This window comes from Dendrobates tinctorius, unplaced genomic scaffold (genome assembly GCF_039654945.1).
Source record: "Dendrobates tinctorius isolate UK_male_01 unplaced genomic scaffold, ASM3965494v1 ptg000147l, whole genome shotgun sequence".
Classification (NCBI taxonomy): domain Eukaryota; kingdom Metazoa; phylum Chordata; class Amphibia; order Anura; family Dendrobatidae; genus Dendrobates; species Dendrobates tinctorius.
Window position 1 is genome coordinate 17,114,257 of NW_027361814.1, and position 15,533 is coordinate 17,129,789.

The 15,533-nt window shown below is 45.8% G+C and overlaps 1 protein-coding gene across 2 annotated transcripts in view; it reads left to right on the forward strand.

The window, feature by feature from the left end:
- The window catches only part of LOC141049756 (alpha-2-macroglobulin-like protein 1), a 163,808-nt gene that overhangs the window by 82,811 nt on the left and 65,464 nt on the right, over positions 1–15,533 (forward strand). For both annotated transcript variants that reach the window (XM_073546484.1, XM_073546483.1), the window contains exons 16-17: positions 4,524–4,691; positions 10,837–10,948. In XM_073546484.1, the coding sequence (XP_073402585.1) occupies positions 4,524–4,691; positions 10,837–10,948 (280 nt within the window). The remainder of the gene's footprint in view (positions 1–4,523; positions 4,692–10,836; positions 10,949–15,533) is intronic.

The window sequence follows — 15,533 nt, forward strand, 5'->3', positions numbered from 1 at the left end:
ATCCTCCTACGGCCCCAGAGAAAAAGAGAAAAAATATGCATATATAAAAAAAAAATTCTGACCCTTTTTTTTTTTTTTTTACAATTCTTTCCTGCTTTTGTGTACCCTAGAATCTGCGGTATGGCTGATGATTCTGTTATGAATGGGTCACCGAGGAGAAAAAAGCAAAACAAGCTAAGCTGCAGAAAACCAGAGTGGTTGGTAACTATGCAGATTGCAGATCCCTGATCTTACCACACAACTAGCAGTAGCCGTGGAGCGTGCCTACGATGAACCTAGATGCCTCGTCATGGCCGGAGGACTACATAAGCCTACAAAGCAAGAAAAGGGAAAACTAACTGCCCCAGAGCAGACCCCAAAGGAATAGATAGCCCCCACACCTGTATTGACGGTGAAACAAGATGAAGGCACAAACACAGGCAGGAAAATAGGCTGAGCAAATGATGGGGCCCAAACTTACTAGACAGGAAAGGAAAGGGAAGACACTATCTGCAACCTCCAAAAAACCCTACAAAATAATGTCCAACACTTCTGATAGCAAAATTAACCCTGAAGTCACTAGACTTCTCCCACTATATCAGCACTCTGAAATATTCTGAGACAGAGCAAAAAGAGACTGAACTAGGAAGGTACAATTACAGAACAGATAGTGGCTTCTTTATTCCGCCACAAGACTTTGTTACATAAATCAACAACAATTCCCATTGCTCCCAAAACATCAGTACCCAAAATAGTGGACCGTAACTGTGAGTTCACCCAAAAAGCGCATCAAAGACCCCTTTGCTTTGATCCTCCTGTGTCCTGAAATCTCAGGTTTACTGGACAACTTTTTACTGCTTGAATACAGGAGCCCTCAAATCCTACCAAAGTGGTAGTCTCAGGTAGTCCAGGGGGTGACTGCAATTTGTGTCTTGCTACTGAAACTGAGGCTCCTGTATCAATGAGAATGTCTTCCCACGGCAGCCCCTCTATTTTCCCTTTGACATAAGGTCTTCTGTCCTTGCCCAGGGAAAGGGGGGGCAAGGAGGGCAAGAGGAACAGGGGGAGCAACCCATCAATGAGTGTTACCTGCGGTGGGAAGCCCGAAAAATCCATCATCCTCATCTGGACACGGCTTTCGTCCAACAGCTGCCACCCCCGCTCCAAAGAGATCCTCAGTCAGGGTCCAGTCCTCATGTTCCCATAGCTCCTTAATCAGGGGAGCATAGGAACCCCTCCCTGAATATCCTGGACCTCCAGGTGTGGATGAGTGGGAGCTATTGGGGAAGGAGCAGGAGCAGAAGGCTCCTGAGAGACTGGGTTAACCATTTGGAGACCATTATCCTGCTGATACTGCCTAGAGTCATTCACTGCTGGATACGGAGGTCTAACTCCAAAGGGTGGTCTAGAGAACTCATGGGGCCTTTGGGGGTTAAATGGCACCCGGGGTTCTCGTGGTTCAGTCCCTGGCACAAGATTGGGACAAAAGCATTTAACGTGTCCCAGGTGTCCACAAAAGTAACACAGGGGAGGACCTCTCATGGGATCCCGTGGGGATCTGCCAAACGGGACCTGCCCATTCTCAGCAGCTGGCTGTACCCCCCTCAGAATTCCTGGCCTCCCTGAATCAGCAGATACACCCCAAGGTGAATGGTACGTAAAAACATTGGACTTATCACCCTTCACCTCGGATTGCATCGTCCTAACTTTGGTTAACTCAGGAGGCACAAAAGACATGAAATAACGGGAAGCATCCTCCTTAGATTTAATTTGAAATTTATCTAGCCATGACTCAAAACCAAGAACATTACGAAACACTCCCTTACTTTCCTCCCAATTAGGCAAATTTTTAACAAATTTAAGATGGACCAGGGACATTTGGCTGGGGCTGTTCTCGGGATAGAATCAGTATCAAACTTAACCTAGGGTCTGCATGTGCTGAAGCTGTCGGGACAATATATCTTTCCTCAACTGTGTCTGCATAAGTTGGAGCTGTTGGGACACTATATCTTGTTATGTACTACTTCACTCATTCTCCTATCTCTCTTCTCCAGTCTACAACTGTATTTACATCAGCACTGTGTCTCGAAGCTGCAGTGTCCATCTGTGAGATAACTGCTCTCAGCTGCTGCAGCTCACCCCTCCTCTCTGTGCTTCCCTGCTAGCTCCAGCATCTCATTCAGCTTTTCTAATCTCTCCCTATACGCTGGCTCTCCCCGAGTGATCATGTTAAAATATTGTCATGTAGGCTGCCTATCAAGAGCCTGATCAAAAGTTATGACTGTCTTACACAAGGCCGCTACTCGGCTATTAGTCTTCCCTAGCGAATTTTTTCTATCTAATTCCCTGTTTTCTTTGGTAAACCAATGCATACAATTTAACCACGTGGTTTCCACATTAACCCCCTCCAGCTGGGGTGTGCCAGCATATTTCTCTGCCTGCTTCCGTAGCCACTCCATATTTACAGTGGCCTACAAGGACGAATTGTTCTCTGTTCTAGTATCAACAAATGCAATTTAATCAGAGTTAGATACTCACACCTCTCTCGGATGGAAGACCTGCTGCAGGTCGACTGGGTCGACTGGGTCGACAAAAAATATCAAAAGAGGTGCAGCCGTGATTACAGCCTCACTCGTTACGCTTGCTCTCACCCTTTTAAAGCTTCTTGCTACCCAGCACAACAAATTCTCATGTCCTTGTAGATAACTTCTTCTTCTTGATTGCACATATATTGTTTTATAGTCTTTTTTTCTTCTGTAGTTTTCTTATAAAAAAAATCAGGGCAGGCAGATTCGGAGCGATCACGAGGTTCTCCTTCAGGCTGGCTTCCTTTGATCGGTTTAACGCATGGCCACGCGCATTTTTTTTGTTTTTTCTTCACTCTTCCAACCTCCAAGCCCTCATCTACAAATTCTTCTAATGGTTCTTCCGGAGGCGGCTCTCCGGAGCCGCTCCTCCTGGCTGGCAATCACCACTTGTAAGAAAAAGTCTTACTGAGACCTGGAAGAGTCAGAAAAAGATGTAGACAATCCTGTTATCAAGCTGAGGTCGAAGTTTATTAGGAGATAAACGGCAGAACAGGTACAGATAGTCAGTAGAGTTGAAGCATGCAGGCACAAAACAGGAATTCAGACAGGCAGAGATACGCTGAGAAGTCTGGCGATGAAAAGGCTCCAGCCCTGGCCATGGTGTGGCACAGTGGCATAATGGCGGTGAACTGACCCCGAGCAACAGTGACAGGGGCTTTTTATACATAATACAGAGAAAAGCTGCATTTTGCCGCAGAGGGTGTTTACATGATAATTCTACAGAAATCGGTATTTTAGAACAAAGAATATAATGACATAATATGAAGACATTAATTAACGTTTCCCCAAACAACACTAATCCCATAAAAGTCATTGGTATCTATAGCTAATGTCCTTAATCTTATCCCTGCTTCCAGGCTTGATCCATAAATTCATGCATTTGACATGTTAGTGAGTTTGTTCTTCTACCAACACTATCACGTATACACACATTGACCATATATTTATTAACCCTATTCCCCTATTGATCCAATTTTCCTTCATGCTTGCCTGCCAGGGTTGATAGCAGACATGGCTCATTTCACATCCTCCACTTCAAAGTACATTTTATTAGTTCTATTATAAAAGTTGAATCTTTTCCTAACTTTCACAAGATGGCTGCCTGATTCATCATTGCGGCTCAGTATATTATAACTGACCATTCTCTTACAGTTATTTTAGTATTGTGGCTCAGTGCCTGCTTATAGTGTTAAAGTTGTCAGTTCAAATAGTGGGGAGACTCACAAAACACACAAAAAAAAATCACACTTTGCTACCAGGATGGTGAGCGGACTCCAAGGTATGTCCTATGAGGAATGGTTGAAGGATCTGGGAATATTTAGCTTGCAAAAAGAAGGCTAAGAAGAGACTTAATGGCTGTCTACAAATATCTCAAGTGATGTCACAGTGTAGAGGGATCATTATTCTCATTTGTACAAGGAAGACTAGAAGCAATGGGATGAAACTGAATGGGAGGAGACACAGAGTAGATATTAGAAAAAAGTTTTTGATTGTGAGGGTGATCAATGAGTGGTACAGGCTGCCACGAGAGGTGGTGATTTTTCCTTCAATGGAAGTCTTCAGACAGCGGCTGGACAGACATTTGTCTGAGAGTCTATGATTCTAGTATTTTGCATTGTTCTGCATCCGTCTTTATCATGGGGGACCTGCGGCATGCTGTTGTGCATTTATGTCTGGACATGGTATTGCAAGTATGGCTGCTTTTTCTCTTTTTCAGTGATGTTTTTAGTTGATCTTTAGTCCTTTTTTTAGTGAATTGTGTTTGAATGTTCAAATCTGGCATAGGGAAATTAGATTGTCTCCTACTAGGTGTAGGAATTGATGTGATCACTTGTAATAATTTTTACATAGTCATGTATTCTATTACGGCTTTTGGGATCAGACCTATGCATGTCTGGAAAAGTCCTTGACTGAAAAATACATGGTCATTGTTTTTTTCCTGCATCTTCCATCTAGGTCTACAGATTTATTGCGAGAAGACATCAATTTGGATACCCATATCGTGTAAATGAAGATGATCCGATATGTTGGAGGCAACGTGTAAGCTTTCTACACAGCAAGCGCAGAAAGAGATCCTATAACTGGCAAGCACCATCCTCTCCTGATGTTTTCACTCTCATCAAGGTATAAGGGACCATTTTTACCATGTTGTAGATGTATGTTCTTGTAAAGTTGTCTTTACACTGTGTGGGCAAAAATATTGTGCCTTCCTCCACACTACACCTTCAGGAACTTTTATAGAGTTGGCCCCTTTGTAGTTTTAACAGCTTACACTCTTCTGGGAAGACGTTCTACAAACTTTTGGAGATTAGATACAAGCAAAGGCCCAATACTTTAGACAAGAAAAAAGGCGGTATCCCATGGAAATGAACCGCCATAATAGTAAATGGTTCCACTCCATAAGCATATGAGGCAAGGAGAAAAAAGAGGAGTAATTGGATCCAGAAAAAATGTAAAAAATTATTACAATCTTTATTGTTATTCCAAGCACAGACAATATATATAAATAGCAAAATTGCAATGACAGATTGACACCATAATCAGGAAAAACAGGGAAGGGGAGATAAAATGAACCAAATGCACCAATAACCCAAGCCAAGCTGGTATATAACATGCACAAACATCAGCAATGGCTAACATGAATGCCCATATTGGTTCTCAATAAGGCCATAGTAGGTTTAGAAAAATTCCCTAAGAGCTAGCAAGCCAGTGTGAAGTAAGGCAGTAATGGCAAGGGCGGCAAGCCATATCCATAAAATGCGCAGGTTGCGTCATATAGGACGCCAAATTGCAAAAGGGACAAGCTTACCGAATGGTGCACAGGTACCCCAGACTGTAGGGCGACCCCCGACGCGCGTTTTGCGCTCTAACCAGGCGCTTTCTCAAGGAGAAACTTTTGGAGATGTCTGTTGGAATTTTTGCACATTCATCCAGAGAGCATTTGTGAGGTCAAACACTGATGTTAGAAGAGAGGGCCAGGCTCACATTCTCTGGCTTAGTTTATTGCTCAGGTGTTGCTGCCGGTCATGTTCTTCCACATGAAAATACCAAAAATCATGTCTTTATGAACCTTGCTTTGTGAACTGGAGCATAGTCACAGGGGACAGAAAATGGACTTCCGCAAATTGTCCCCACAAGGTCATTGAGTCAGCAGAGCTTTGGTGATTTGTGAGAAGACTTTGTAGGGAAGGTGACCTGACGGACGGACGGACTAGTCAGAGAGAAGAAAGATAGGTTTGCACAGTGTAGGTAGGAGTCAGTGATTACAGTGGGGAAACTAGGAAAGTGTAGTGGATGTGCAGTACCTTGGGATGACCATTAGATGGCAGGGTGGAGTGTGAGCAAAGGACTTTACAGCAGCTTAGGGCTTTAGAAACCGTTGGTCATGGGGGGCGTGGTGACAGTTAGAGTGACAGTTTCAAGGAACCGGGGGAGTTATAAATACTGAGGGAGGGTTCCAGAAAGTTCCAGTCCCCAGGGGGAGCTCAAGTGACAGGAGGACTACGACAGTCTGTGCACTCTGAGGAGAATCCAGACCAGGGGGACTGAGGAGAGAGGACGTCAGGGGGGTGGTCCTGACAGGAAAGGACCGCAGTTGAGACGAGGTACTGGGTGTAAGACACCGTATGTGACACGACGACTGAGCAGTAGAAGCGCTGTTGGTTAATGGGCCTAAGGCGGCCACAGTGACGGAACTGTCAGGAGCGTCGACAGTAAAGGAGGGGACGGTGTGTGCAGACACGTCTCCAGTGTACGGTGTGAGAAGCGGCTCTGGAAACGGAGGGCCGCGAGGTGTGCCGTCAGTCGGACGGCAAGTGAAGAAATAAACTTGGACCTGTTGCACCCAGAATCTGCCTCCATCGTGTCTCTGTTGTCATCTCTGCGCGGTATAAAAGTAGGACCACCCCCCCCAGCTCGGCACCCCACCACCGACACTACATTTGGCGTAGTCGGCAGGATCGCCGCCGCTAATACCCCATCTTCTGCGGCAGACCTGCCTCAAAGAATGGAAAAGGACTTGGACTACTCTGTTTGGATTACAATTACCTGTGGATTACAAATGACCTACCTGTGGAATACAAATGGGAAGCGCTGTGGCGGATCTGTGTGGCCAGCAGAGGATCCGGGGCGATACCAGGTACTGTGCAGTATGGCGGTGTTGCTTCAGCGCAGAGGAGAGGTCCGGGTGTTTGCAGTCGTGTTGAATGGACTGGGACCCCCTCCAACGTACCCCAAAAGGAAGCAGTATGTGCCTGGAAATCGACGCTTCCATATATTGGACCCTGACAGGATGGTGGAGAGGCCTGCCGACACCTCACCTCACAGAGGGAGTGGCACAGAAGAAAAACTTGGCTGCGGCTGTCTGATGCCATTCGAGTGCTGCCCAACGGACGGTATGAGACTCTGCAGGTGTCGGGGCATCGGCCGCCTAGAGTGGCAGTGGCGGCAGGGGATGGAGCTGTGCCAGAAGTCGCCCTCAGAGCCACGGGAGAGCAGCGGGATGCTGAGCTGGGGAGCGGAGCCTGAGCGGAGTCAGCGAAAACGGCCGCCACCAATACCAGCAGAGGACTTCTCAGCGGAGCCCCCGAGTTTAGGGGAAAAACCCACGGGACAGTGAAGCGAGGGACGGAGGCTGCGGGTGAAGCCACGTATTGATGTGATGGAGGCCGCAGCGCCGGGGAAGGTGAGAGTACCCCCGGCACCACCAGTGCCTCCGCCAGTGGCCCTCATCATTCCGCAGCAGCACGCTGCCCCCTGCGCACCGGAAGGCCTGGGTACATCGGGCCCAGTGGTGTATGCAGAGTTGTGCGAGGCCCCTGCTCAAGTCCCTGAGGTACCCCGCCTGGAGCCGCCAGTGCGGAAGTCATGCAAAGAAGACGCTGCTGCGTTCCCCCTTCTGATAGCAGCTGCGTCGTTGGAACCGGCCGTTACTCCGGCTCCATTGGAAGTAGTGGATGCGGCCTGTCCTGAGGCCGCGGTTATGCCGCTGCTGAAGTCGACTGCGGCCGACTTAGTGGGCCTTGTGATTCCAGCCTCCAAGGACCCGGTTGTCCCCATTTGCCACCTGGCCCCAGCGGCTGTTGAGCCGCAAAAATCATCGGCCGCCTCTGATCCACGTCCTTCCTCGGTTAAGTCCCGCCCACCGGACTCCAGGGCTCATGCCGGACCCTCTGTTTGGGTCGCAGGAGTTATAGAGAAGAAGAGGGCCAGGGGGCAGGAAGTCTGGAACCTGCTCCATGAGAGGGGAGAGGCTGGCATGGCGGCTGCACGACCCCGGGACAGCTCGTTTATACTATCTTGCAGAAAGGGACACTTCTTGCATCCTGGGAGCTCCACGGTTGTGGGGTCCCATACTACTGACCACCGAAAGGAGGATTGAACTGTCAGGAGTTCGTTGCACCGTTGTGCAGGTCAAAAGGACAGTTCGCGGTCAGCTTTTAAAAAAAAAAAAGAAATGTTTATCTGTGATTTTTATGTCTGTTTTTCTATGTTCCTCTTACAGGATAGTTTGTGTTTACTTGTTAGACTGACAGAGCGGGGATACTTAGAAGAGAGGGAGTGTCCATGTCCAAGGAAGGGGGGAGAAAGAAGACATGCAATGTTATGTTGTTATATGTTGGTTTTAAAATGAGCAAAAGAAAACGAAAAAAAAAAAATTATAAAAAATGGGGTACTTTTGCTATTATAAAGTTGTATGATGTATAATATGCAAAGTAAAATGCAACAGGTCCGGGTAAGGGAAGGTCTGCGGGACCAAAGGAAAGTGTGAGATCCGGTAGGGATCTAAGAGTTGAGGAGGTCTGGGAGACCGGGACGCCGACCATGACATGTAATTGAAAGAAGGAAAATGAGTTGGAAGACGTGAGAAAGACAGCCGTCCTAGGTCAGGTCCCCAACACCACGGACACCCCTGAAGAAGGAAAGGCGGGCGCCGGCAATGATCTGGTAGGTGAGTGGCCTCGATCATGGCGTACCGGATAGTGAAAGGTAACAGTAGGGTAGAGTAGGGGAAAGATACACGCCGTAGAGAGAATACGGGTGTACCTTGCCCAATTTGAAAGACGTTGTCATGTGGCGTGCGCGCTGGTGAGTAGCAGTAGGCTGCTCAGAGCATAGTGCTCCCAGTATGGTTCGGCCCCCGCAGATAGTGGTTTGGCTCAACTTCTGGTCCGACAACAGAATGTAGGTGTAGATTCAGAACGACGAAGGCAGGGATGACGATTGTCGAGGACGACAATGGACAAAGGAAGGGAGAGTGTAGGGAAGGTGACCTGACGGACGGACTAGTCAGAGTGAAGAAAGATAGGTTTGCACAGTGTAGGAAGGAGTCAGTGATTACAGTGGGGAAACAACTAGGAAAGTGTAGTGGACGTGCAGTACCTTGGGATGACCATTAGATGGCAGGGTGGAGTGTGAGCAAAGGACTTTACAGCAGCTTAGGGCTTTAGAAACCGTTGGTCATGGGGGGCGTGGTGACAGTTAGAGTGACAGTTTCAAGGAACCGGGGGAGTTATAAATACTGAGGGAGGGTTCCAGAAAGTTCCAGTCCCCAGGGGGAGCTCAAGTGACAGGAGGACTACGACAGTCTGTGCACTCTGAGGAGAATCCAGACCAGGGGGACTGAGGAGAGAGGACGTCAGGGGGGTGGTCCTGACAGGAAAGGACCGCAGTTGAGACGAGGTACTGGGTGTAAGACACCGTATGTGACACGACGACTGAGCAGTAGAAGCGCTGTTGGTTAATGGGCCTAAGGCGGCCACAGTGACGGAACTGTCAGGAGCGTCGACAGTAAAGGAGGGGACGGTGTGTGCAGACACGTCTCCAGTGTACGGTGTGAGAAGCGGCTCTGGAAACGGAGGGCCGCGAGGTGTGCCGTCAGTCGGACGGCAAGTGAAGAAATAAACTTGGACCTGTTGCACCCAGAATCTGCCTCCATCGTGTCTCTGTTGTCATCTCTGCGCGGTATAAAAGTAGGACCACCCCCCCAGCTCGGCACCCCACCACCGACACTACAACTTAATGGCAATAAGCTTGGTTTTGTAGACCTGTGGTACTGGTAATGCAACTGTGTGAAAAAACGGAATTCATAGTTGTGCCCCAAATGTTTGTCCATAAACTTTTGTGGTGTTACATTCACGAGCATAGTTATATCTATGTAATGTAAAGGTCTGTATTATGTTAACGAGAGATGCAAAAGTCCATTAAATCCTATAGGCCAAGTTAAACATAATTATTAGGCTCTGTCCACATTCTGTTTTCATGGCAAGAACAGCAAAAATCACAGCCCTATTACTGTCATCAAAAAAGTTACTTATCATGAGTCAATGACAACTCATCAGGAATTGTTGAGATGTTTAAAGATGGATCTATCATGCCAGTCATGAGTCTCTTAAAAAAACGGGATCTAAGGGGTAACATCTCTCTTTATTGAGAGTGACATTAGAGGGTAAGGAGACTTATAAGTCATGCAATACTCCTCTATGAAATCAAATATGCAAATTGTCTCTTCAGAGAGAAAGAGGACTTGAACTCTAGCACCACTTATTGGAAATAGCAATCCTGAAATTCAGTATCGATCCATTATGGAACCTTTTTACATGACTTAGGATAAAAGCCAAACCTGAATCTCTATTTGCAGACACATGTTTCAGTGTATTGCCCCTCCTTAGTGCAAAGCAAGAGATCTCATTTGGCTGTATGAGAGGACTCATACTGGGGCTTAAGAGATAATGTCACTCCTTATGGAAAGTGTCATGCCTGAGAATTGCATGGCCTATAAGACTCCTTGCCCAGGCATGTCACTCTTCAAAAGGATAGACGTTACCCCTTACACCATAGTCAGTGAACTCCCATAGAGCCAAATCAGAGCTTTTGCTTTGCACTGAGGAGGGGCACCACCCTGAAACATGTTTATGGCAATAGAGATTATGGTTTGACTTTTATGTTATGTAGCAAGGCTCATTAAAGTGTCGATATTGACTCTTAGGATTGCTACTTCCAATAAGTGGCATTAGAGTTCATGTATTCCTCCTTGCTGAAGAGAGAATCTGCATATTTAAGAAAAGAAGGCATGATAGTCACGTGAACAGAGCCTTAGTACATAGCAATGTAGATAAGAATTACAAACAGTGTCACATTGCTATAAAAACAAAACCATGCACCAATTGGCCAAAACCATAGGCCACTACCATTTTTCCAGTTCAAGTAATATCAGGAGATCAGTGGACTGAAAAAGGAGTACACTTTTTTTCTTCTTTTTCTCCTCTAGCATATTGGATTGAAAGTCATCACAAATACCCACGTGAAAAAGCCACCAGAGTGTTTCGCGCTTCCACCAGTTTCCGCATTGAATACTTATGATTATGGCTCACCTAATATTGGTAAGATAATCTTTCTAAAAAGTTTATTGCTTTTCTAAACATGGCTCTTATGATACTCGGGACATAAAACCTACAAACCACTTTAAAGTAAACGTTCACATTTCTTCTAATGGAACGCTCCAAATCCAAACAGAGCCATGTAGTTAGAAGGTGCTCATGGCTGAAACCTAAGTATCTGTCGCTATGTGGAAGCCAAAACTTATCCGAACTACAGAAACCGCCAAGGGACTGAGCCACCGCTGTGTCAGTAGCTCCAACCACAAATATTCCTGCTTCATCCATGAGTGGCCGAGATGAGAATACACCTGTAAACTGTAGCATTCCCGTTGCCTTTCAGCTGTCACTAGAGGAAGCAAGTATGCTAAGTAATATTGAGGCCACATAATCTATGGAACAGAAACCAAACAGGACAATTTTCAATAAGTTATTATAGCTCCCCCTGCGATTCTATAGCACTGTAAGAAATTAGCAGCAATCTTCAATAATTCCCTTAGTGCTACCCTCCTATGTATAAACGCTTATGTTTGCATATCTGTAGAGGCACCAGTAATGGGTGACTATGATGTTGAGTGGCTACTGGTGGATCTTTCCAGTGGCAACTAAATTTCTAAATAGAAGAGACTCATTGAGGAGAAGTAAACAGTTTTCAAATGGTGCAATAGTACAATTAGTTCTAAATTCCAAATATATTTTAATCATGAAAATAAAAGATTAATTAAAATAAATTATTACAAATAAATTCACAAATGTTTTCAAATATTTATAAATTGCTTGTCTTGCATGGTAGGGACAATCATTAGGTTCATCATTAACATGGCTGTTACACATCTGTCACAGGTCCGGGCTCTTTTCCCTTCACCCCGGTCCACTAAACTCTCTTCACACTGGGCTTTGCAAATAGCCGGGCATGATCCCATGTGAACATGTACCTAGGTCTATATAAGGCCCACCAAGACACATACCTGTGTCTTGGTATTGACTCTTTGTGCACCGCGACCTACTCAGTACCTGTTCCTGTACTCCTACTTGTCTGTGGTCTCCAGGACGTCTGCTACATGTCTGCGGTCTCCAGGACCCCTTTTACCTGTCTGCAGTCTCCAGAACCTCTGCAACCTGTCTGGGGTCTCCAGGACCTCTGCTATCTGTCTGCGGTCTTCAGGATCTCTGCTACCTATCTGCAGTCTCCAGGACCTCTGCTTCCTGTCTGCGGTCTTCAGCACTTCTGCTATCCGTCTGCTGTCTCCAGGACCTCTGCTATCTGTCTGCAATCTCCAGGACCTCTGCTATCTGTCTGCGGTCTCCAGGACCTCTGCTACCTGTCTGTGGTCTCCAGGACCTCTGCTACCTATCTGCAGGCACCAGGACGTCTGCTAGCTGTCTGCAGGCATCAGGACCTCTCCTACCTGTCTGCTGTATCCAAGACCTCTGCTACCTGTCTGCATTCTCCAGGACCTCCGTTACATGTCTGCAATCTCCAGAACCTCTGCTACCAGTCTGAGGTCTCAAGGACCTCTGCTATCTGTCTGTGGTCTTCAGGACTTCTGCTATGTGTCTGGTGGCTCCAGGACCTCTGCTATCTGTCTGCCATCTCCAGGACCTCTGCTACCTGTCTGCAGTCTCCAGGACCGCTGCTATCTGCATCCCAGTCTCCTGTCTGCCTGCAGCCTCCACTGCTTCAAGTACCTATTTCCCTGTGTCCGGTGTCCAGTCTGCCTGCGACCTACAGTGCTGCTAATCCTTGGTTCCCGTGTGCCTTACCTACCTGCTGCACCTTCGCCTGTAGGCTCATGAGCCCACCCGGACCTGGGCTTAGAGCATCCACCTCATAAGGTGAGCCTATAACAACAGCTCTAACCTCACATCTCACATAAGAAATCCCAAATCCCAGTTATAAAAATGCAACAAGCCAAATTGCCTCAGAACAGAGACCTTGAGACCTGTGTGAGCCAGCCTGAATGCCTGCAGGGATGTAGACAGGTAAACTGTCAGCAGAAAGAAGAAAATGGATGCATATCACAGTTGAGATAACGAGCTCAGTTATCTGTAGATGACACATGGCGCTCCTGGGAACTAGTGCTCAAGCAGGGTCCTACCCCATACCCTGTAGAAAAGGAACTTGGCACTCAATGTTATGCTTCAATGAAACTCAATGTTATGCTACTCCCCGTTTTATATTGTTTCGGTCTTACCCTCAATTCCTATATCACATGGACTGAAATGGAGGAGAGGTGAAGCAGAAGAGAATAAAAGGCTAAAGTGAAAGATGGGTATGTAGCTAAATGAAAAGCCCTCAGTGACTTTCAACTTGCACTTATTCTCCTTTGCTCCATCTCTCCTCAAGTGCAATCCCCTTATCAGATAAAGGGCCAAGCATAGGGTTAAAATGTTAGCTAACTCTCTGGATAGCATATTTAAGAGAGAGTTTCACTGCAGCATAACATTACATGCCAAGTTCCATTTCTACAACATCTCAGCTATGTCCAGAAACTAAAACACAGCACATCTGAAGTACTGTAGTCAAGAGGATGGACAAGGATGTGAAATATGTAGTGCAGTTTTGTAACTAGAGTCCAATGGGCCCTGGTGCCAAACTTGGGCCCCTTTCCCCACATTTTGTCCCCCCCACCACACGTGTCCCATAAGGACATGTGTTGCCACTCCTCTCCCATTGTGTACTAATGTCCTCCATCCTGTACTAAAGTCCTCCATCTTAGGCCCTTTCCAAGTATATATGTTCCCCATCCAGGTATATAATTTGATCTCAGGTCTCTTCTACATGTTCCCAAAGTCGGTGCATACTGGTTGACTCACTTGGGTATGAATACAGCTTTTCTTCAAATAACATAGTAACATAGTAAGATACAATATTGTTATGCTCCAGGAAGACATCCAGGCCTCTCTTGAACCCCTCGACTGAGTTCACCATCACCACCATCAATTCTACCCACAAGTGTTGGATAGGGTTGAGGTCTGGGGACTGTGGGGGCCATTCCAGCACCTCTACTTCATTGTCATTGAACCATTTCTTCACTAATCTCGACGTATGCTACATGTGGTTGTCCTGTTGGAACACTATGTCATCCTTTTCATACCCATAGTATTTGAGTGTATGAAGTATCTCGTCTTGTAGGATATACACATATATATCTCGGCATTGAGACCACCATCGATCCTGGTCAAGTCTCCAATGCCTTTGGCTGTGAAACAACCCCATATTTTCAGGTGACTTCCACCGAACTTGACATTTCATTCAATTTCTCAATCTGTTAACTTCTTTTTCCCTTGTTTCTTTCAGACCAATTTGCACCTATCAGAGCCTAGTCTATTGACTTTTGTGTCATCGCTTGAAATCACCCGTTTCAGATCTTTAAATGTCCACTTTTTGTACTTGTTTGCAAATTTGAGCTGATGCTTCTTATGACAATATTGAAGTTGAGGCTTTTTCACCTTTTTTAGGCCACCATTCCAGACTTGTATAATATGCGTTGCACGGTGCTTGCATCGATGTCTGTGATCTCACTAATATGAAGCACCGTATTTGTCGCTCCAGAACTGATAGACCTTGGGATGAGCCGACTCGTTGGCTCCAATATTTTGCCTGGATGTCCACCTTTTGGCTACAGAATGGATGGACAAACTTCATTTTGTATTCTTCCAACTGTCATGGCACTCACATGATGCAGTTTCTCTTTTCTTCGGAAATCGTTTTCATGGCTGCTTCTCGATTCGAACCAATGACTTTTCATTTGGGAATCAACCTAATAACACACTGAGCTTTTAGGGAATGTGAGAACAGGTTGCAATTTGTAGTATTCAGGAAGAAAAATATATTTCCACTACCAAGAGCAAAGCACTAACATAACAGTGACATCACAAGAATCTGCATAACTAATCATATGCTGAATAGTTGCAAGTCAAATGTAAATATCAGATAGCCAAGATGATTGTCTATAAAATGATGGTAGTCTCACGATCAAAGCAGTAGTGGATGGTGAGATATGGAGCCTCAAAGTCAAAAGTTCAAAACGTTGCTAACCTTTTGCTCCTCACTGTATGTCTCCCATCCTGGTTTATACACCCCTCATCCCGGTATATATGTCCTTCATACTGATTTACAGTGAGGGAGTATATGAGGGGCATATATACCAGGTTGGGAGACATACAGTGTGGAGCAAAAGGGTAACAACATTTTGAACTTTTGACTTTCAGGCTCCATATCTTACCATCCACTACTGTTTTGACTGCTGAAGTGGATGGTGAGATATGGAGCCTGAAAGTCAAAAGTTCAATATATTGTTACCTTTTGCTCTTCACTGCATATGCGCCTCATCCTGGTATATAAGTCTCCAATCCTGGTATATACACACGTGATCAAAATTGTTGGTACTCCTCATTTAGTAACAGAAAAACCCACAATGGTGACAGAAATAACTTGAATCAGACAAAAGTAATAATAAATGAAGAATCTATGAAAATGAACAAATGAAAGGTAGACATTGCTTTTCAACCATGCTTCCACTGAATTTTAAAAAAAATAAAACTCATGAAATAGACCTGGACAGAAATGATGGTACCCTTAACTTAA